General features: G+C 39.7%; 1 protein-coding gene across 4 annotated transcripts in view; it reads left to right on the top strand.

Moving 5' to 3' along the window:
• Positions 1-21,558, top strand: part of SNX29 (sorting nexin 29) — a 490,357-nt gene that overhangs the window by 37,064 nt on the left and 431,735 nt on the right. For all 4 annotated transcript variants that reach the window (XM_054042042.1, XM_054042043.1, XM_054042041.1 and 1 more), the window contains 4 exons: positions 5,736-5,806; positions 7,612-7,860; positions 14,818-15,193; positions 15,976-16,094. In XM_054042042.1, the coding sequence (XP_053898017.1) occupies positions 5,736-5,806; positions 7,612-7,860; positions 14,818-15,193; positions 15,976-16,094 (815 nt within the window). The remainder of the gene's footprint in view (positions 1-5,735; positions 5,807-7,611; positions 7,861-14,817; positions 15,194-15,975; positions 16,095-21,558) is intronic.

The following is a 21,558-nucleotide window of genomic DNA, read 5'->3' as shown; positions in this document are numbered from 1 at the left end:
ACCTCAGTCAAACCAATATTCCCATTGTTATTGCTGCTTGCTGTGTGCTCCACAATCTCTGTGAGAGTAAGGGGGAGACCTTGATGGCCGGTGGGAGGCTGAGGCAAATCGCCTGGCTGCTGATTACTCGCAGCCAGACACCAGGGTAATTAGAAGAGCACACCAGGAAGCACGGTGCATCAGAGAAGCTTTGAAAACCAGTTTCATGACTGGCCAGACTACGGTGTGAAAGTTCTGTTTATTGAAAACCTGCCCCCTTTATTGACTCATTCCCTGTAAGCAAACCACCCTCCCCCCTTCGATCATGTATTCTTTATTAATTGATTATAAACATAGGGAGAGAATTGACAAGGTAGCCTGGGTGGGGTTTGGGAGGAGGATAGGAGGGAAGGAGAAGGCCACTAAAAAAGTTCAAAGTAATGACATCCTTTTGCTTAGGCTGTCCACTGGAGTGGAGTGGGAGGGTGCACGGAGCCTTCCCCCCTGCGTTCTTACACGTCTGCGTGAGGAGGCTATGGAACATGGTGGGGGGGAAGGAGATTATACAGCGGCTGCAGTGGCACTCTGTGATCCTGCTGCCGTTCCTGAAGCTCCACCAGACGCCGGAGCATGTCTGTTTGATTACGCAGCAGCCCCAGTGTTGCAGCCTGCCACCTCTCATCTAGAGCGTCCCTTATGGCCTCACGTTCACTGGCATCTTTCCTGTACTTTGATACCGTGTCCTTCCACTAATTCAGATGAGCTCTTTCATTGCGGGTGGATTCCATGATTTCAGAGAACATGCGGCTTTGGTGTTAGAGATCACAGACGCAGGTCCGGGCAACAGAATTCGGCTTGCATGTGGCCATGGTAAGCCATTGTCTTTCGGCTTCTGCAGCCTTAAAGCAGCGCCCTCCTTTCCCACATAGCAAGCAAAGCCCGTTGAGTGGTGCGGTTTTCCTGTTAATGTGCAGCAGCAGAAACCAAACTAACCCCCACCCCCCTCCAATTCTCTGGGATGATCGCTTTATCCCTTCCCCCCACCGCATGGCTGGTATCAGGGAAGATCCCTGGTAGGCAAACGCGAAAAGCTCAGCGCCAATGATCCTTCCCTCCCCCCTTCCCCCTGCTTGGCTAACTGCAGGGAAGGATTTCTTTTCAGCCACAGGCAAACAGCCCGGTAGGAATGGCCACCTCTGCCCCCTTAATTAAATTCCTGTATTTCAACCGGGTTACCATGAACGATATCACTCTCCTGAGGATAACACAGCGAGATAAAGAACAGATGTTGCTTGAATGCCAGCAAACACGTTAACAGACTTTTCCAGTAGCTGTACTGGCCGCGAATGCATCCCAAGTCCTCAGGGTAAATTAATCATTAAAAAACGCTTGCTTGTAAACCATGTTTTATATTTACAAAGGTACACTCACCGGAGGTCCCTTCCATGGCCTCATTGTCTGGGGGTTGGGAGGGTACTTCAGTCGGGCTGAGAAAAAGATCCTGGCTGTTGGGGAGAAAGGAGTGCTGTGTGCTCTCCACAAGCTCGTCGTCATCCTCCTCCTCATCATCTTCTCCGTCCACAGAATCCTCAGGCATGGCTGAGATTACCCCCTGCTCGGAATCCACAGTCAGAGGTGGAGTAGTGGTGGCAGCCCCCCCTAGAATTGCATGCAGCTCAGCGTAGAAGCGGCATGTCTGCGGCTCTGACCCGGAGCGACCGTTTGCATCCTTTGTTTTTTGATAGGCTTGTCTGAGCACCTTAACTTTCACACGGCACTGTAGTGAGTCCCTATTGTGGCCTCTCTCCATCATGCCCTGGGAGATTTTTTCAAAAGTTTTGGCATTTCGTCTTTTGGAACGTAGTTCTGCTAACACGGAATCCTCTCCCCATATAGCGATCAGATCCAGTACCTCCCGTACGGTCCATGCTGGTGCTCTTTTTCGATTCTCTGCATGGTTACCTGTGCTGATGAGCTCTGCGTAGTCACCTGTGCTCTCCACGCTGGCCAAACAGGAAATGAAATTCAAAAGTTCGCAGGGCTTTTCCTGTCTACCTGGCCAGTGCATCCAAGTTCAGATTGCTGTCCAGAGCGGTCACAATGGTGCACTGTGGGATAGCTCCCAGAGGCCAATACCGTTGAATTGCGGCCACACTAACCCTAATTCGAAATGGCAATACTGATTTCAGCACTACTCCCCTCGTCGGGGAGGAGTACAGATATTGATATTAAGAGTCCTTTATGTCGAAGTAAAGGGCTTCGTTGTGTGGACGGGTGCAGGGTTAATTAGGTTTAACGCTGCTAAATTCGAGATAAACTCGTAGTGTAGACCAGGCCTTTGAGACAAACTTCTCCATACAGGAGGTGGGGAGAAACATCTCCCCCTGGTGGACCACTGTGTATTGTGTGTCTTGCAACAGAAGTCTATTAGCATACTGAGTCAAATGCTAATGAAGAGCTTGTGGAGAATTCATTAGGAAATGAACAGGAAGAGGTAAATAGCAAGGGATGGGATGGGAACCTTCTTTTCTGATGAAGATCAAAAGACTGATCTGGTATATCTGAGGTGCAGAGAGAGGCTCTATGTGTACATAAGAACATAAGAAAGGCCGTACTGGGTCAGACCAAAGGTCCATCTAGCCCAGTATCCTGTCTACCGACAGTGGCCAATGCCAGGTGCCCCAGAGGGAGTGAACCTAACAGGCAATGATCAAGTGATCTCTCTCCTGCCATCCATCTCCATCAGACAGAGGCTAGGGACCCCATTCCTTACCTGTCCTGGCTAATAGCCATTAATGGACTTAACCACCATGAATTTATCCAGTTCTCTTTTAAACTCTGTTATAGTCCTAGCCTTCACAACCTCCTCAAGTAAGGAGTTCCACAAGTTGACTGTGCGCTGCGTGAAGAAGAACTTCCTTTTATTTGTTTTAAACCTGCTGCCTATTAATTTCATTTGATGACCCCTAGTTCTTGTATTATGGGAATAAGTAAATAACTTTTCCTTATCCACTTTCTCCACATCACTCATGATTTTATATACCTCTATCATATCCCCCCCTTAGTCTCCTCTTTTCCAACCTGAAGAGTCCTAGCCTCTTTAATCTCTCCTCATATGGGACCCGTTCCAAACCCTTAATCATTTTAGTTGCCCTTTTCTGAACCTTTTCTAGTGTCAGTATGTCTTTTTTGAGATGAGGAGACCACATCTGTACGCAGTATTCGAGATGAGGGCATACCATTGATTTATATAAGGGCAATAATATATTCTCAGTCTTATTCTCTATCCCCTTTTTAATGATTCCTAACATCCTGTTTGCTTTTTTGACCGCCTCTGCACACTGCGTGGACATTTTCAGAGAACTATCCGCGATGACTCCAAGATCTTTTTCCTGACTTGTTGTAGCTAAATTAGCCCCCATCATATTGTCTGTATAGTTGGGGTTATTTTTTCCAATGTTACATACATAGTGTAACTATTTGTTTCCAATATACTTATTTACTATTGTTTTAATCTCTGTTCTTTGACTATAGTGAAAACAGGAATAAGTTTATTAACGTATCAGAGTGCTGTGGGTTAAGCGGAGTGGTGATCATGAGAGTAATCAAATATCTTGGTGTAAACTATTCCTTTGGGAGTGGAGAATCTGAGAGTTATGTGAGTGTTTGGTGGACTGACGTCTGGGCTCTCCAGAGGGACATTCAGAGGACTAAGGGATTTATGTGAGCCTATTGCTAACCTGCACAGAGAGGCCTCTGTGGAGGCCTGGAAGACACTGTTTTTATTGCCAGAGGCTGTTGGAATCAGGGAGCTGATTCACAGCAGGCACAGACCTCACACCAAGGGCAGGTGGTGGCGAGATACCTCACAACCCTGGGTACCCCCTTGGGAAGCATCACAGACAAGAACAGGTTGGGTTCAAACAGGATAGCAAATAGCAACGTATCTTGAAAGAACTGTTGATAGAGTGATAGTCGTCGCTTTATATGAATTATAAAGATTTCCAAAATGCCTTTGGAACGGAGGATAGAACACTTTTATGGAAGTCGCTATGCCATTATGTTATCCTTCAAAAATTTGTGAACATTCAAATCTATTATGACTAGGGGTACGATTCTGTCACAGATGTCATGGATGTTCACATATCTTGGCAGCCTAGTAAGACATTAAAGCCAGAATAGTGAAATCCAGAAATGCCTTTGTAATGCCAAAGCTGATCTGGAGAAACCGAAATCTTGCCCTAATATCTGAACTAAACTTCAAATATTTAACATGATTATAAAATGAATCTTACTATACGGCGCTGAAACTTGAAGTCTTGTTAAGACCTTACTGTCTAAACTCCAAGTTTTCATAAACAGTTATCTTAGACAAATCCTCCATATTAGATGTCCAGAAAAAAATCACACATAAAGAACTCTGGAGGAGGACAAAACAGAAACTAAGGACAGGAAATTATGGAATGAAAATGGAGGTGTCTAGGACATACATGGAGGAAAGACCCAAATAACATGATGAGACGGGCATTGGACTGAAATCCCCAAGGCAAGAGATGATGAGGTAGACTCAGGATAACAAACATGGAAATACACAATAGAAGCAGAATTGAAAGCTATCAAAGTAATACTGGAAGAAGTTAAGATTGCAGCAGGAGATGGAAAAAGATGGAAGGCAGCGTTGAAGGCCTAATGTTCTGCATGAGATGGGGGTAAGGGAGAGAGCGAGCGAGCGGAGAGGGGGAGAGAGTGAGCAAGAGCCTGAACGAGCCTAAATGCCCTAGTCAGGATTGGGCACCATTCTTCATACACCTTATATGACAGTCCTTGATCTGAAGAGTCAACATCTAAATAAACAACACAGTTAGTAGACCGTGTTCACGCAAAATGTTACAAAGTACAAAACCTAGTAGATTGCATCCATTTTCTTCCCCTTATTTATTTTCTTTTATAAGAACTCAGTCTCAGTTTTTTGTCACAATAAATTCTTTGCTATCCCATTCTTTAACCATTCAGTTAAGGTGTAATGGTAGAGTATGGTGCTTGCTAAGGAAAGGGTTCAGCCCAACATGTTTAGTTACCAGTCTCTTGCCTATTACTTACAGGAATCACATCAACCTCCCTTTGATTCTTTAGTGCCTTTACATCCTGGTTGAGCAAGAGCCTAAATAATTTGGTTGGGCCTGATAATTCATTGCTCAACAGCTCAGTTTTTAACACGGGATCTTGCTCTGTTCTCATTATTTGTTTATATCTATCCTTTCTAACTTGTTCCAAAATGGTTTGGTAGCTATGGGTGAAATGTTGGATTTCTCAAATATGGCAACTACATGGATATGCAGTGGTAAGTGATATGGCTGTTAATATAGCTGTTTATCCAGAAGTAATTGCTAGTATTACTGTAAAATTAGTCTTACAGCTGAGAGAGTCCTGATCTGAATGACTTGCATCTTATTAGAAAATGCGAAGATCAAAGGCAGACTATTTCATTTAACGCCCAGTATTCACTGTTATACAACTCACATTTGAATAGGCTTCATTACTTTTAGTTTAGAATTGCCTAGAGTTTATATTACTCTTTCTCCCATCTCATGCATGTCAGGCTCTTTAAAGGGCCACTGCACTTTGTATTTGGATCAGCTGATGTATCTGAGCCTCTGTGCAGCTGATATGTGTCATGTTTCCTCTTTTAAAAAACAGTGTACGCTAAATAAAGAATATGCAACTATGTGGCTTTATGTTTACCTTTTAATCTATAGTGTCTTCTATGAAGACTGGTCTTTTATGATGGATGAAGAACGTTCTAGTATGATACCTACGATGGCAGCTGGTAAGCCTGGACATTTTAAGGCAAACTCTTGAATGATACTGTTGTGAGAGAGACTTCATTTTTGGAATGTGCTTATTTCTGTAGTAATTGCAAAGCACTTTATAAAATAATGAGTTGGGTGCTGTTGGTGAGGCGAGTGCTGGTTCATTTTATGTACTCAGTAATGGGGCATACATAACATTGGATATTGGCACCAACTTAAATTACAGAGGGAGTATTGAGATCTCTACTTGGTGGGAATACTTTGTGTGGGAGCTTTAACTTTTTGCTTACAAACCTTGATCTTTCAAAATTGTAGTTTATATTGCTGTATCAGTACACTAGCAAAGAAAATAATTAGGATATTTTCTTATTCAAAAGAGCACAGACTTTTTTTTTTAACAGCAAAACAACTTAAAGCAGCATTTTGACAGTGTCAACAATGCAGTAGTCTTACTTGGCTGCATACTATTTCTTGAATTGCATCCAAGATCATAGGGAATTGAACTTTGGTCTGGCAAGTCCAAATTAATGTTCTAGCCTCTGGACCATCCTTCCTCTGTGTAATGTTCCTTCTTATTTAAAAGCCATAGTCATGGCCTAGGACTGTATTGTATTAGTCACTGTACAAACAACAAAATGGACAATCTGTGCCCCCAAAGAGTTTACAGTCTCAGTATAAGACAAGAGCCAACAGGTGGATACAGTCATACAGGGAAACAAAGACAATATTGGTCAACATGATAGGCAGTGGTCTCAGCAAACCAGCAGCCTACCTGTTGTCGAGTGGGTTTTTTTTTGGTAGGCATTACAGCAAAGGAGAATTTTTGAGGAGGCTTTTCAAGGAGGATAATGAGTTAGTTTTGTGGATATTTATTGGGAGCTCCTCCTAAACATGAGGGGCAGCATGGGAGAGGGCACAGAGGTGCTTGTGAGAAAAAGTAACAAGTGGGTGAAGGAGGCTGGCATCATGGGCCGATCATAGGTGAGCATCAACATCTTAATAGCAAATGCAAGATCATAGGTAGCATCTGGATAGACCCTGAAGGGCCTTGGAAGTGATGACAAGCAACTTATGTTTGATGTAATAGAGCTGGTGGAAGGATATAAAGAGAGGGATGACATGGTCAAAGCAACAAGCTAGGAAAATGTTCTTTGTAGCAACATTCTGAATGGATATAAATGGGGCAAGATTGTATTTGTGAAAAGCAGAGAGAATGATGTTGGAGTGATTGAAATGCTATTTGATCAGAGCTTGGATGAGAATTTTTAGTTGCATGGATGGATATCTTAGAGTTCTAATACATAAAGAATTGGCAAGATTTAGACATATCCTAGATGTGAGGACCTAGAGAGAGTTCCGAGTTGAAGATGATGCCCCCATTAGGAGCCTAAGTGAGAGGCAGGGCAGAGATGTTTGTCCACAGTGATCAATGAAGGAATTAGCGGGGCTGGTTGGAGGAGGGATATGGTTAAGAACTCTGTTTTAGCCACATTAAGCTTTGGGTGATGGCTAGACATTCACAAAGCAATGTCAGAGAGACAGGATGATATTTTAATTGGATGGAAGGAGACCGGTCCAGAGGAGAGAGGTAGATCTGTGAGTCATCGGCACAGATCTTCCACTATGTGATATTTGAGATAGTATGTGATTAGTGAATTACAGAAGGAGGCAGTGTTAAAATATACTCTTCGTTGTGGATTTATTTTCACACTTCCTCATTGCAGCCTTAATGTTCTATTAATTTCATTTGTGTATGAAATATCATTGCGTATATGCTCTCAGTTATGTTGCTGTATGGTTTTTCTTTTTGCTTTATCTAAAGGTCTGAACTCAATTCTTTTTGCAATCAACATCGACAACAAGGACTTAAATGGGCAGAGCAAATGCACTCCTACCGTCTCTGATCTCTTAAAAGAATCCACGCAAAATGTAACCTCATTGTTGAAGGAATCCACCCAAGGTGTTAGCAGCCTTCTAAGAGAGATAACAGCATCCTCTGCTGTTTCCATTTTAATCAAACCCGATCAAGACACTGACCCACTTCCAGTTCTATCAAAGAATGTTAGTGCAGGTAAGCATTTTGGGGATACTAACATAATTAAAAAGTATATAAAGTGCTCAAATATTTAATTTTTTTAGATTAAGGAAGACTCTAAAAGAATATCAAGAATAAATTCTTTAAATCATTAAAGATATTTGTTACACATAATTTAAATATCCTGTTTGTTACAATTTAAACTTAAAACTGGTAGGTTTTTTAAGAAAAGTACTTTGGAAATATTGGTGTGAAGGAAAATGAAAAGCTCTTCTGTATAATTGATATATGCATTGTGCTATTTGTATCTCTGGGAGCAGAAAATTGTAATCTCTTGAAGACAATTTGGGATTTTTAACTTGAAATTTGTTATGGCACACTTCTAAATCATTATATCATACCTGGCAGATGCTAATTTCATGACTCATTGTCCCTTTAATAATAATGTGTTTACTTTCGGCACATATCCTTACCTATCGGTGATAAGTACAGTGGGAGATGCCTATGCTTGTATATCTAGATTACAAACTCCAGCTTGATTGTTAACTGTTTGGGCAGACCGTGTATATAGTCTATAAAGTCCCTTAACAAATAATAAATAATTATGCTTTATAGATCATAGTTTAGCCACACAAGGTTAGAATATTTGAATGTGCTATTGCTATGCTTCAGCTAGCACAAACATGGTAGATGATAGTTTTGGACAGCCACTCACAGCGTCTGTGAAGACTTGAGTCTACTGTAGGTTTAAAATAGTGCAGTAAGATGCAGCTTTCACTTATATGTAGTCTGCTGTGCAAGTATCAAAGGGGTAAATTTTCATCTCCAGAAACTGAAAGTTGCAAACATAAAGCACCATTTTGGCAGTCTTGTACTCATCAAATAAAAAGTCTAACTTTGAGATGCTTAAGTAGAATTGCTTTAGATGATAGAAGAAGAGGACTCATTGTAGGTTTTTGATGCCCTATGAATTTCCAGTAGAACTACGAAAATGTGTAAATGTGCGTGGTGTGAGTGGGGCAGGAGAGCAGAAATTATTTACTTTTCTGGCATTTAAAATATGCTGTTTATTTTAAAAAAGCATTTTTAAAATATCTTGACACCAAGGTTTTTGTGCGGATTTTCAACTAAATTGAATTAAGAGGGTTGCGATGCTTCCATACTTGGGATAACTTTTATTATTTCAAAATGCATTCTACAGTTTGAACAACAGAATACTTGACCATATGCTGCACGTTAGTGTGCAACTTCGTTAGAACAGAAACATTAGATGCATTCAAATACAGCAGTACATTGAATTTTTAGAATAAATTTGTCAGGTGATTCCATTGAAATCACGCTTGTTGCTTGTATTCTGTTGCTTCTTTTATTTGTGTTCAGAATATATTCTAGCCTCATTTTATCATTAGGGAGAAATTCTCTGTGGATATATGCTGGTCAGAGTTGGGGTGGGGAGGGGCAGAAAAGAATCAGTCCACAATACCAGTTTCCCAGGCCTATGTGTTTCTGGTATTCTTGGATTGCACTAAAATAACATGTAGCTATTTGAAGTGACTAACATCCCATCTACATTACAAAAAAGGCAGGAACAGGAAACTTTTTTTTTTTTTTTTTTTTTTTTTTTTTTTTGCCAGAACAGGTTAGGCGTAATTTGGTTAAAAGGGCTCTTGAAAACCAATCCTGAGACTACATCACTGCCTAGTTGTGGGAAAAGGTTAAAATGGCTTTTGAAAATCAACTAGCTCCTTTCCAGAATGGGACCAAACTGTTTTTTTTTATTTGTTTTTAATAACTCTTCTTGTCATCGTTGTTGTTGTATAGATGGGACCTGATATATCGTTAGATAAAATGAGTCTAATGTCACAGATGTGAGGGATGGAGCAGAAGAGTGTTGCCCTTGGATTTACTAACACATGATGGTTTCTTGTATATGCCACTGCCTGGCAAGCAGTATATTTGTTTTAAAATGCAGAACATCATTTTTTAAGTGATTAGAATAATTATTTAGGTTAGTAACTTACATTTGAGTAAATAATAAGATATAGAAAACAATGTACTTAGTAAACTAGATGGGAAATGGGATGTACACCCATGGCAAATAACAGCTGTACTTCCCTCTAGCAGGGTGGCTAAAAATCAAATTTTTTTTAAATAAATTTTTTATTTAAATCGGATTTTTTGATAGATTTTGTCCTCAAAAAGCATTTTATCTAAAGATAGTTTTAATTAAGATACATTATAGCTCAAAGATATTTCATCATGTAATAGGGATTATAAATTCTAATTCTATAGTATGAGACAATATATTCATGTAATGTTTAAGAAAAGATTTGTAAATGAGTTCCAATAGTTCATGGATTGGGGACCCAATCTTATGGGGTTCCAGGGGCTTCTGTATAGATTATTTAGGTTAATCTTTCTATCTGCCCAATGGGACTAGTGCTCAGTCCAGAAGATACCATCAACGATGCTTAGTTTTACAGTTCTCAAACTGTGGATGTGTGTCTCCAGAGATAACATGCTTGTTAACAGCAAAAATGTTTTCAAATAAATAAATAATATATAGAGGTGAGAAATAACAGACCTCAGCCCTATTGTCCCTCTGCAAATTTGTGTAAACAGAGTCAATCCCTTACCTCTCTCTAAAAGTGCAAAGTTTCAAAAAGTTCAATAAATAAAAGATTATTTGTGGGCAGAATAGATCTGGACAAGGAGAAGAATTCTGGAGATAAATGTGAGAAGGGAGGGACAGGCAGTAGAAACAAAAGTGAAGGTGTTTGAGCAGCATATTCCAGAAATCTTGAGGTCTTTCTGAGTGTAGCCTTCATTGATTTTGAGATCTCCCATACCATTCTCTCACTAGAAGGGAAAACCAATAATGGCAGCAGGCCGTAAAAGAGACCCAGTTTGGGAATATTTTAATGAAGTTCCTCTACCTGTGGGTAAGACAGGCATGCATGCAAAATGCAAATAGTGCAACAAAGAAATGCAACGCCTGAATAAAACAACATCATGAGAAGTGTTCCTTCTCAGGAGGAAGCTGCGTTGAAGATGATGAAAGGAACATGTCTGAGCATGCAGGATCTTCAGGTTGGTAAACATTTTTATTTTATACTTCTTTCTTAAGGACTGCCTGTCTTCCTTCTGGACTATTCTTGAATTCTCATGTTTGAGCAAAAAATATAGTTGTTACTCTATAGTACTATAATTTTAGATGCAGTTGTGATAAAAAAATAAATAGCTGGAATAGGCAGATCTTCCTTTTACAATTTCGCCTTTAAAGTAGTACTGAGTGTCAGTGAATGCAATGAGTAATACTAAATGAGCAGTATGGTAATAGTAATTAAATAACTGCATTGACCTATTTTGTTTAGGAGAATCCATCCTCAACATACAGGATTCTGAAGACTTTCCACCTTCAAGCTCGCCATCATTTTTATAGTTTTAGAGTAATCTGCCAATGATAGTGTTTCAGTCACATCATGTATGTCACATAGCCACAGTATATCACTTGTAGCAAAAAGAAAAAAACCCTCCATCATCCAGAAACAACCATAGATGAGTATGTGATAAGAACCAGCAGATTACAGAAAGAGGTAATGGATGAAAAAATTGCCTGGTTTGTTTATGCAACAAACTCTCCTTTCCGTATGATTGAGAACCCACACTTCATTAACATGGTTCAGTCATTAAGACCAGGATACAGTCCACCCAACAGAGCAGGCAAATTGCTGGATAAAGTGTATGAAAAAGAAATTGAGCAGTGTGCAAAAGGTTAGCGGGTAAAATTGTTAACCTGAGTCTTGATGGGTGGAGCAATATCCACAATGATCCTGTTGAATGTGCTTGTGTGATAATAGAAGAAGGGAATGTCTTCCTTACAGAAACAATTGATACATGAGGAAATGCACACACAGTAGAATACTTGCAAGAAGTAGCAGTAAAAGCTATAACAAACTGTGGAAAAAAAATTCAAATGTCTAGAACGTAGCTTGGTCACAGACAATGCTGCAAATGTATCCAAGATGAGAAGAAATTATTTAGAAGAAAGTGAAGAGAGTCCCAAGCTAATAACACAGTTGCAGTGCTCATTTGATGCACCTCCTAGCCAAAGACTTTAGTGTTCCAGAAATAAAGGCTAATGTTGAAATTGCAAAATACTTCTGTAACAACCACTTTGCAGCAGCTACTCTGAAAAAATTGGGAGGAACCAAGCTAACTCTTCTACAAGACGTGCAATGGAACTCTGTAGTGGACTGTTTAGAGCACTATATCAAGAACTGGCCTAATCTGATGACAGTTTGTGAAACTGAACAAAATTGTGAAAAAATAGATGGCATTGTCACAGCCAAAGTTCTCAGCATTGGGCTTAAGAGAAATGTTGAACACATGCTGAGTACCTTGAAGCCCACTTCTGTAGCCTTGAACAAAATGCAGGGAAATAGCTGTTTTATTGCTGAGGCTGTTGAAATTTGGAAGGAAGTGAGTGAGATCTTAAAAAGAGAAATATGGAATGAAAGAGTTAAATTAGAAGCATTAAAAAAAAACGAATGGGACAAGCACTATCTCCAGCTCATTTTCTTGCAAATATTCTCAATACTTGGTACCAGGGTCAAACCTTAACTGCTGAAGAAGAGGAGTTGACTATGACATGGACATCCAGCAATCATCCCTCCATAATGCCAACTATAATAAACTTCAGAGCTAAGGGTGAACCATTCAAGAAATATATGTTTGCTGATGATGTTTTAAAGAAAGTCACACCAGTGAACTGGTGGAAGTCACTTAAGCACTTGGATTCAGAGACTGTTGAAGTGATAATCTCACTTTTAACAGCAGTAGCTTCTTCTGACGGTGTAGAAAAAATATTTTCTTCCTTTGGACTAATTCATTCCAAATTGAAAAATCGTTTGGGACCTGAAAAAGCAGGAAAGCTTGTTTTTCTTTTCCAGATTATGAACAAACAAGAAAATGAAGACAACTGAGTTAGCTGCAGAAGCCAATATTTTAAGTTTCTCATGTTGACCTGGCTGACATAGTCAATTTTAATTTTTTTTAAAATATTTCATTTAACAATTTTAGTTAAAAACAATTTTAACAAAAACAAACCTGATTTTAAAAAAACTTGAATATTTAACTAAATTCAAAAATTCATATACTTGTTTTGTTAAAATATTATATGTTTGCTGTTGAAGAAAAAAATCCGGAATACAAAACGTTGTTTTAGTTAAATAAAACTATTTAAATGTCTGTCTGGTGATGTTCTCTTCCTAATACAGAATGGCAAGAAAATCCTCCAAATATTAATGGTTAACCTGTTGAATTGGAGATAGTTCACCTCCCAATGACTTCATAAATATCTGTTTCAATTACCTTTGGTAAATGAAATAACCAAACAATCATTCATTTTCTGATATAGCTGTAAAACTTATCTGAAAAGTTTTCAAAATAAATCACTTAAAAATGTATAGTGTGTACCTTCTAAAAATGAAACCTACATCTATCTCTGAGTTGTGAAGAATATGAATTAAGGTTATAACAACCAACAAGAATGCACTTTTATGTAGAAATCCATGATTACATCCAGTCTTCCTGCCTAGTGATTTTAATCAAATCCACCCTGCCCTCTAGATCAAAAGGGGAAGCAGAAAACTGTAATATTAGTTTAGCTGAATGGTATGTATGTATGTATGTATGTATGTATGTGTGAGGTGGGGGAGGTGTGGTAGCTGGTTTGGGGTTAAGGGACAAAATGAGAAATTTAAAAATATATATTGAACTTTTCTTTCTCTGAGAGAGTTCCAGTATGCTGCCACAAACAAATATGACCTCCATCCCCTCACCTCCTCAAAAACAACTCTTTATAGTCTGAGCCATTTAGTTAGGGGTCCTTTAAATAAACTGTTCAAAAGTACATTTAAATGTAAAGAATATAAACCTATGAGGTTTAAAAGTATCCTGTGGCCTGTCACTAATCTTGTCTGAGACTCAGGGTGGGTGAGGAAAAATCTTTTATTGGACCAACTTCTGTCCGTGAAAGAGACAAGCTTTCTTCAGCTCTGTGTAGCTCAAAAGCTTCTCTCTTTCACCAACAGAAGTTGGTCCAATAAAAGATACTACCTTTAGTCTCCTGGGACCAACATTGCTGCAACAACACTGCAAACACTAATTTTATCTGTCATTCTTTGTCATTTTAACCCTTTTCTGTTTGTAATAGAACTCTTAAATAATTGCCATGGAATACTCTTTTTAAGTATCTGCAATTTCTTCCTGTGAAATACTTCCCATCAAGGTTCCCTGAGCAGCTATCAAAAATGTTAGCGACTTGATTGATTGGGGCGGGGAGGATATTAAATACATTGCTATCTTTTTATTTCAAATATGTCATTTTAGCAGTGTGCAAACTTGCTTTGGTAGCCTTAATCCTGGAAAAATCTTTTTGTGTGTGTTTTGTTTCCCCTGTCCCATCATGTATGTTTACCTCTTTAAGGAAAGTATCAGAGGGGTAGCGGTGTTAGTCTGGATCTGTAAAAAGCAACAAAGAGTCCTGTGGCACCTTATAGACTAACAGATGATTGGAGCATAAGCTTTCGTGGGTGAATACCCACTTCATCAGATGCATGTTATGGAAATTTCCAGAGGCAGGTATAAATATGCGGGCAAGAATCAGTCTGGAGATAATGAGGTTAGTTCAATCACCTCAACTGCCAGAAGAGGGCCTCACCCTCCCTGATTGAACTAACCTCATTATCTCCAGACTGATTCTTGCCCGCATATTTATACCTGCCTCTGGAAATTTCCATTACATGCGTCTGATGAAGTGGGTATTCACACACGAAAGCTTATGCTTCAATACATCTGTTAGTCTATAAGGTGCCACAGGACTCTTTGTTGCTCTTTAAGGAAAGGCAGTAAAGTCCTAAATGAATTAGTATCTCCATTTGTTAGCTGCTTTTCTCTAAAATATGTAAATCAATCTTTTGTTGTCACCAGATTTAAAATGTAGAAAAGATCGAAAGAAGAAGAAAAGGGTGACACACATCATCTCATTTGATGAGGAGGAAGATGAACAAAATTTAGGAGATACTTTAAAGACAGCAGTTGCAGGAGAAAGCTCAGAAGAGAACTCAGACAAGTCTTCAGCTTTTGTGTTACCTTCCTCTGAAGGATCTCTTGTACAAAATTTAAATGGAAATCAGAATACCCATTTGTGGAAAAGCGATTCCATGTTTTTGAATGGAGAGTGTAGTTACCAGAAGCTTGATGTGAAGAGTATTGATGATGAAGATGTGGATGAAAATGAGGAAGAGATATATGGAAAGATACTGGGAAACAAAGGTGTGGAAGATGAAACAAAAGTTTCAGAAAAGTAAGTACATAGAGCCAAAACTAAACTGTCTGTGCAGTTCTACTTTGCTTCAAGTGCTTCATAGGAACAGAAAAATTAATTTGCCTAACCTATAAGATCCCTAAACTTTTACCTATTTTTAGAATCAAACTATAACTTAGCCAAATAATTCACATGGTAAAAATGTAAAATCTGGTATTCTTCACTTATTTCTGGCAAGGACCAGAAGAAAAACTTGTGAGATTTCCAGGAGTTTCCTTATAAGATTTCCAGCTGAGTTTTCAGACTCAAGTTTCAAATAGTCATGCAAACTTTTGGATGATAAATTCAAACCAACCCTTACCCACTGGAGATTTTCCCATCCTTTGTATGTGATCACTTGGATTTTGGTTGTAAAGTCAAATGTTTTATTTTTTAAATGGGAGGTTGGGGGAAACAAAATACATAGTTAAATGACACAGTTTTAATATTTTGTTTTTTGAAATTGCATCCCCCATCCTTTTCCTGATCATGTTTGGCAGATCACTGGGCACTGAAAGTGGAGAACAGGGCACTGTCCAGCCTGCCTGCCTACTTTGGACCAGCCAACTCTGCTGTGAATCTGTGTTATGTTTGAAACATTTCTTCATACATCTAATCATAAGGATTGGGGTCAGGGAGTGGGAACTGAGATACAATTCTTTCCTAGCATAACTCATAGCAACTTCTATCCTGAAAATGCTGTACAAAATGAATTATTATATATTATATTTCAAAGAAATTCATAAAACACTGATCACTGCCCATCATATGTTTTTATTTAGGCCATATGATGGGGGCACATGCAATTCACAGATATGCACTTGGACTCCCCTGCATATCCTGAACGATAATTCAGATATTCTGTTTCCTGTCAGTGCTGTTGGTTCTTACTCCCAGATTGGTAGGTATTTACTATTATCTAATTTCAATAAACTGCTCTAGTTCTCTACTGTGTTCAAACCATGTTCTGGTATACCATAATTTTTATACAACTTCAGTGCTATCATTCTTGATAAACATATAAGTTCATATTCTACCTGTATGTATTTGATTTGACATGCTATCAATTCCACATGCTTCTCTTTATTAGTGATTTGTAATACAGTAGCCATGTATTATTTATATGAACTCCTGAATCTCTCAAATGGGCTTTAGCCAGCCATATACTAGAATTTGGATTTTAAGTAAATAGAAAAAAAAATGCCCTTTTAGCTATAAAATATAATTGCATATGTTTTGGCATATATTGTGTAAACTTCAAGAAGTCAATTCCCTTTTTATTCTCCACCACATTTTCAGCATGCATTCTGACTCGATGAATGTTCTATTCATATCCTCTGAATACTAACTTTGTGCATTACACAATTTATTTAAACTATGAGGAGTCCGGTGGCACCTTAAAGACTAACAGATTTATTTGGGCATAAGCTTTCGTGGGTAAAAACCCACTTCTTCAGATGCATGGAGTGAAAATTACAGACACAGGCATAAATATATATTAGCACATGAAGAGAGGGGAGTTACCTTACAAGTGGAGAACCAATTTTGAAGGCAAATTCAGTGGTTGTCCGAATAATTGATGAGGAGGTGTCAATACCAAGAGAGGGAAAATTGCTTTTGTAGTGAGCCAGCCACTCCCAGTCCCTATTTAAGCCCAAATTGATGGTGTTAAGTTTGCAAATGAATTGTAGGTCTGCAATTTCTCTTTGAAGTCTGTTTTTGAAGTTTTTTTGGATTGAAAAATGGCTACTTTTAAATCTGTTATTGAGTGTCCAGGGAGATTGAAGTATTCTCCTACTAGCTTTTGTATGTTACCATTCCTGATGTCTGATTTGTGTCCATTTATTCTTTTACATAGAGACTGTCTGGTTTGGCCAATGTACATGGCAGAGAGGCATTGCTGGCACATGATGGCATATATCACATTTGTAGATATGCAGGTGAATGAGCCCCTGATGGTGTCGCTCGTGTGGTTGGGTCCTACGATGGTGTCGCTAGAGTAGATATGGAGACAGAGAAGGCAATAGGGTTTGTTACAGGGATTGGTTCCTGGGTTAGTGTTTCTGTGGTGTGGTGTATAGTTGCTGGTGAGTATTTGCTTCAGATTGGGGGGCTGTCTGTAAGCAAGGACTGGCCTACCTCTCAAGGCCTGTGAGAGTGGGGGATCATTTTCCAAGATAGGTTTTAGATCATTGGTGATGTGCTGGAGAGGTTTTAGCTGGGGGCTCTATGTGATGGCCAGTGGTGTTCTGTTATTTTCCTTGTTGGTCCTGTCCTGTAGTAGGTGACTACTGGGTACCGGTCTCGCTCTGTCACTCTGTTTCCTCACTTTCCCAGGTGGGTATTGTAGTTTTAAGAATGCTTGATAGAGATCTTGTAGGTGTTTGTCTCTGTCTGAGGGATTAGAGCAAATGCGGTTGTACCTTAGAGCGTGGGTGTAGACAATGGATCGTGTGATATGTCCTGCATGGAAGTTGGAGGCATATAGGTAAGTATAGTGGTCAGTAGGTTTCCGGTATAGGATGGTGGTTATGTGACCATCATTTATTTGCACTGTAGTGTCCAGGAAGTGGATCTCTTGTGTGGACTGGTCCAGGCTGAGGTTGATGGTGGGGTGGAAATTTTTGAAATCCAGGTGGAATTCTTCAAGGACCTCCTTCCCGTGAGTCCATATGATGAAGATGTCATCAATGTAGTGTAAGTAGAGGAGGAGCTCTAGGGGACGAGAGCTGAGGAAGCGTTGTTCTAAGTCAGCCATAAAAATGTTGGCATACTGTGGGGCCATGCGGGTACTGACTTGAAGGTATAAAGTGTCCCCAAATCTGAAATGGCTCTGGGTGAGGACAAAGTCATAAATCTCAGCCACCAGGTGTGCCGTGGCCTCATCAGGGATACTGTTCCTGACAGCTTGTAGTTCATCTTAATGTGGAATATTGGTGTAAAGAGCTTCTACATCCATGGTGGCCAGGATGGTGTTTTCAGGAAGAAAACCTGATAGTTGGTACAATTTATTTAGATAATTAACTTAAAAACTGAGCTAATGGAGGATGGACGTAGATCCATGCAGCACATGGGTTGTCTTGCACATTAATTATCTTGCTGATGCCAGAAAATGTGTGTTTCTATGAGTATTCCATATTATAATATGACATATCAGACATACCGGAGTGCTGTGGAAGAGCAAGTTTCTCTGGCATGTCTTCCAGTGTGGAAAGTGTTCCAGCTGACAGGTTTTCAGTAATCAGTGGGACTAAGTATACTGGCCATCTTGAAGACCACTGTGGACTTAAAATGAAATACCTTAATGGTTTCAGTGAAAATATTTACAGTAAAAGATCTCATAGAGGGAATTTATAGTTGTCTTAACTAAAAAATGTAAACATTTCTGTTGAATTGTTGAACTGTTAACTAAAATAAAATTATTTAGAACTGGAATTTTGGAATATTTATCAATTTGTAGAGGTGTAGCCTGATGAGGACAGTAATAAAAATATTTTAAAAGTAGCAAAAAAAAAAGTGTGCAGTCTTAAGTGTGTGTAGATAAAAGTAAACAACAGCACACTTGTTTGTGTTGAGGTGTGAAAGGGATACAGAGCACAGGCAGAGAACCGTTATTTTGAGAGCAACAAATTTATGTAATTCCCTTGAGTTGTAACCCTGGTTGAGGATGCCATGACAATGCTCTTCCTGGAGTGGGGGAGCTGCGGTTGGAGGGAGAGAGAGAGAGGTGCATCTTAAATTCACAGTTAATGATATTCGATTGTTCAGGAGGAGGCACTTCATCAGTTGTTGGCAACTTTCTTTTGACTTCTGTGAGCCCAACTCTGAAAGGTGCTAAGCATTTTCTTGAGATGTATTGAATAGTCTTCAACTTTCATTTACATTAACAGGAGTTGAGGACCCTCTGTACCTTGCAGAATCTGGCACTATATGAATAGCTAAATTGTGCACACTATATAAATTAAGAGGACTTGATTCCCAATCCTGTCAGGTGCTGAATATCCTCTTTCCCGTTGCAATTGATGCAGGCGCTGCTCAGCACCTCAGAATATGGGAGATGTGAATATACTGTAAAACAAAGCTACCTGTAATTTTTCAACAGCTCACTGAAAAAATTGCTAGCATAGACAAGAATTAAGAATTACACTCATACTCATATTTTTACATGGACTGCCAAAAAAATAACATGTTAGAGAGGGGAGCAAACAGCTGTGTTTCTGAAATCCTTAGCCGTTTATGCTGTGTGCCTGGCCAGGCGAACATGAACTTTGAGTAAACTCAAGTCAACATTTCAGTTGTGATAGAATAGATTTTATTCTTTAAAAAAAAAATACATTATTTTAATAAATAGTTTGGTACTGTCACTATGAAGTTTCGAAGTATTAAATGTCCTAAACATGTTAATAATATGGATGTTGGTTTTCTGTATGTCAGTTTGTATTGTTTGTGTCTGACATGGAATTTAGACCTCCACAATGATTTCGTGACACAACGTCTACCTAAACTATTTTAAATTTAAAAAACAATACCACTTGTCTAAAAGTGGAGATTGAAAGGTCAAGGAGTAACAGGATGCCACAGATGTAGAATGGCCTAATGCAAATTTTAATGTATTGACGTGGAACAAAGCTTTGGTTTCTGATGTTTGTGGTAGGCATCTACTTCCAAATCCTGAAAAGCCTAATCGTTGAAGGACTCGAATATAGCTGATTCAAAATGAGTATATGCATACTTTAGTATTATATTGCAATAGTAAAATTACAAGATTAATATGTGCAATAGGTGATGGTTAAATTTGTGTGTATAATTCATGTGTGTATAAAACTATAATGAATCTTCTCAAAAATAGAATTCACTGTTGGGTTGAGGCCAAGGAATGTAAAGTTTCAGTTATAGAAGAGAAATTTTAGGCAGATACTAACTAGAGAAAAATAACTTATAACCAAAGTCACATGAAGTTGGTTTAATACAGGAATATACAAAATATGGCTGTTTGGCTGAATGCTATGTCTCAATCTCATCTGCTGGGTGCGTATGATAGCCCATTCTCTCTCCCCACTCCCCTACACCCCCCAACCATAAAGGTCTATGGAGAACTGAATTCTCATAGCAATTTACTTATTCGTCATCCTCCAATATCTACAGTGGCATTATTTAGATGTTAGAGGAGCCATGGAGAAAATACAGGATTTCCGTAGGGACTGAGTGGATTAATTTGGATATACAGTAACTCCTCGCTTAACGTTGTAGTTATATTCCTGAAAAATGTGACTTTAAGCGAAACGATGTTAAGCGAATCCAATTTCTCCATAAGAATGAATGTAAATGGGGGGTTAGGTTCCAGGGAAATTTTTTTCGCCAGCCCAGACTATACACACACACACACACACACACACACACACACACACACACAGTTTTAAACAAACAATTTAATACTGTACACAGCGATGATGATTGTGAAGCTTGGTTGAGGTGGTGAAGTCAGAGGGTGGAAGAGGGTCGGATATTTTCCAGGGAATGCCTTACTGCTAAATGATGAACTAGCTTTTGGCAGACCCTTCAAGGGTTAACCCATTGTTGTTAATGTAGCCTCACACTCTACAGGGCAGCATGAATGGAGGGAGGGGAGACAGCATGGCAGAGACAGAGGGTACGTCTATACTTACCCGCTGGTTCGGCGGCAAGCAATCGATCTTCTGGGATCGATTTATCACGTCTTGTCTAGACGCGATAAATCGATCCCAGAAGTGCTCGCCATTGACGCCGGTACTCCTGCTCTGCGAGAGGAGTACGTGCAGTCGACGGGGGAGCCTGCCTGCCGCGTGTGGAGCCGAGGTAAGTACCTTGTATTTCGAACTAAGATACTTCGACTTCAGCTACGTTATTCACGTAGCTGAAGTTGCGTATCTTAGTTCGAACTGGGGAGTTAGTGTGGACCAGCCCAGAGAGAGAGATGCACATTGGCCCTTTAGGTAGGCTGATCCCACTCTAAGTACATTGCCTTGTTAAGTAGATCAGCAAGTTGAGACAGCAGCTGCTGCTACCAGGAAGCTCCCTCTGTCCTGAGCCCTGTTGTGTCCCTCCCCTCCCTCCATGGAGATGGGGTAAGTTGGATGCAGGAGCAGGGGGACGGACGGACACCCTGACATTAGCCCCCCTCTCTCCTTCCCTTGCACAGCAAGTAGGAGGCTCCCGGGAGCAGTTCCAAGGCAGAGGGCAGGAGCTGCACGTGGCAGTGGGGGGCGGGACAGCTGAACTGCCGGCAATTGATAGCCTGCTGGGCAGCTGCCACACAGGGAACTTAGGCGGGGCTGCTAATCCACCCTGGTTCCAAGCGCCCACTAGCTAACTCCAACGGGTTGCTC

Source organism: Malaclemys terrapin, chromosome 10, assembly GCF_027887155.1.
Source record: "Malaclemys terrapin pileata isolate rMalTer1 chromosome 10, rMalTer1.hap1, whole genome shotgun sequence".
Classification (NCBI taxonomy): Eukaryota; Metazoa; Chordata; order Testudines; family Emydidae; genus Malaclemys; species Malaclemys terrapin.
Note: the sequence above shows the minus strand (reverse complement) of the source record. Positions and strands in the feature narration are given on the sequence as shown.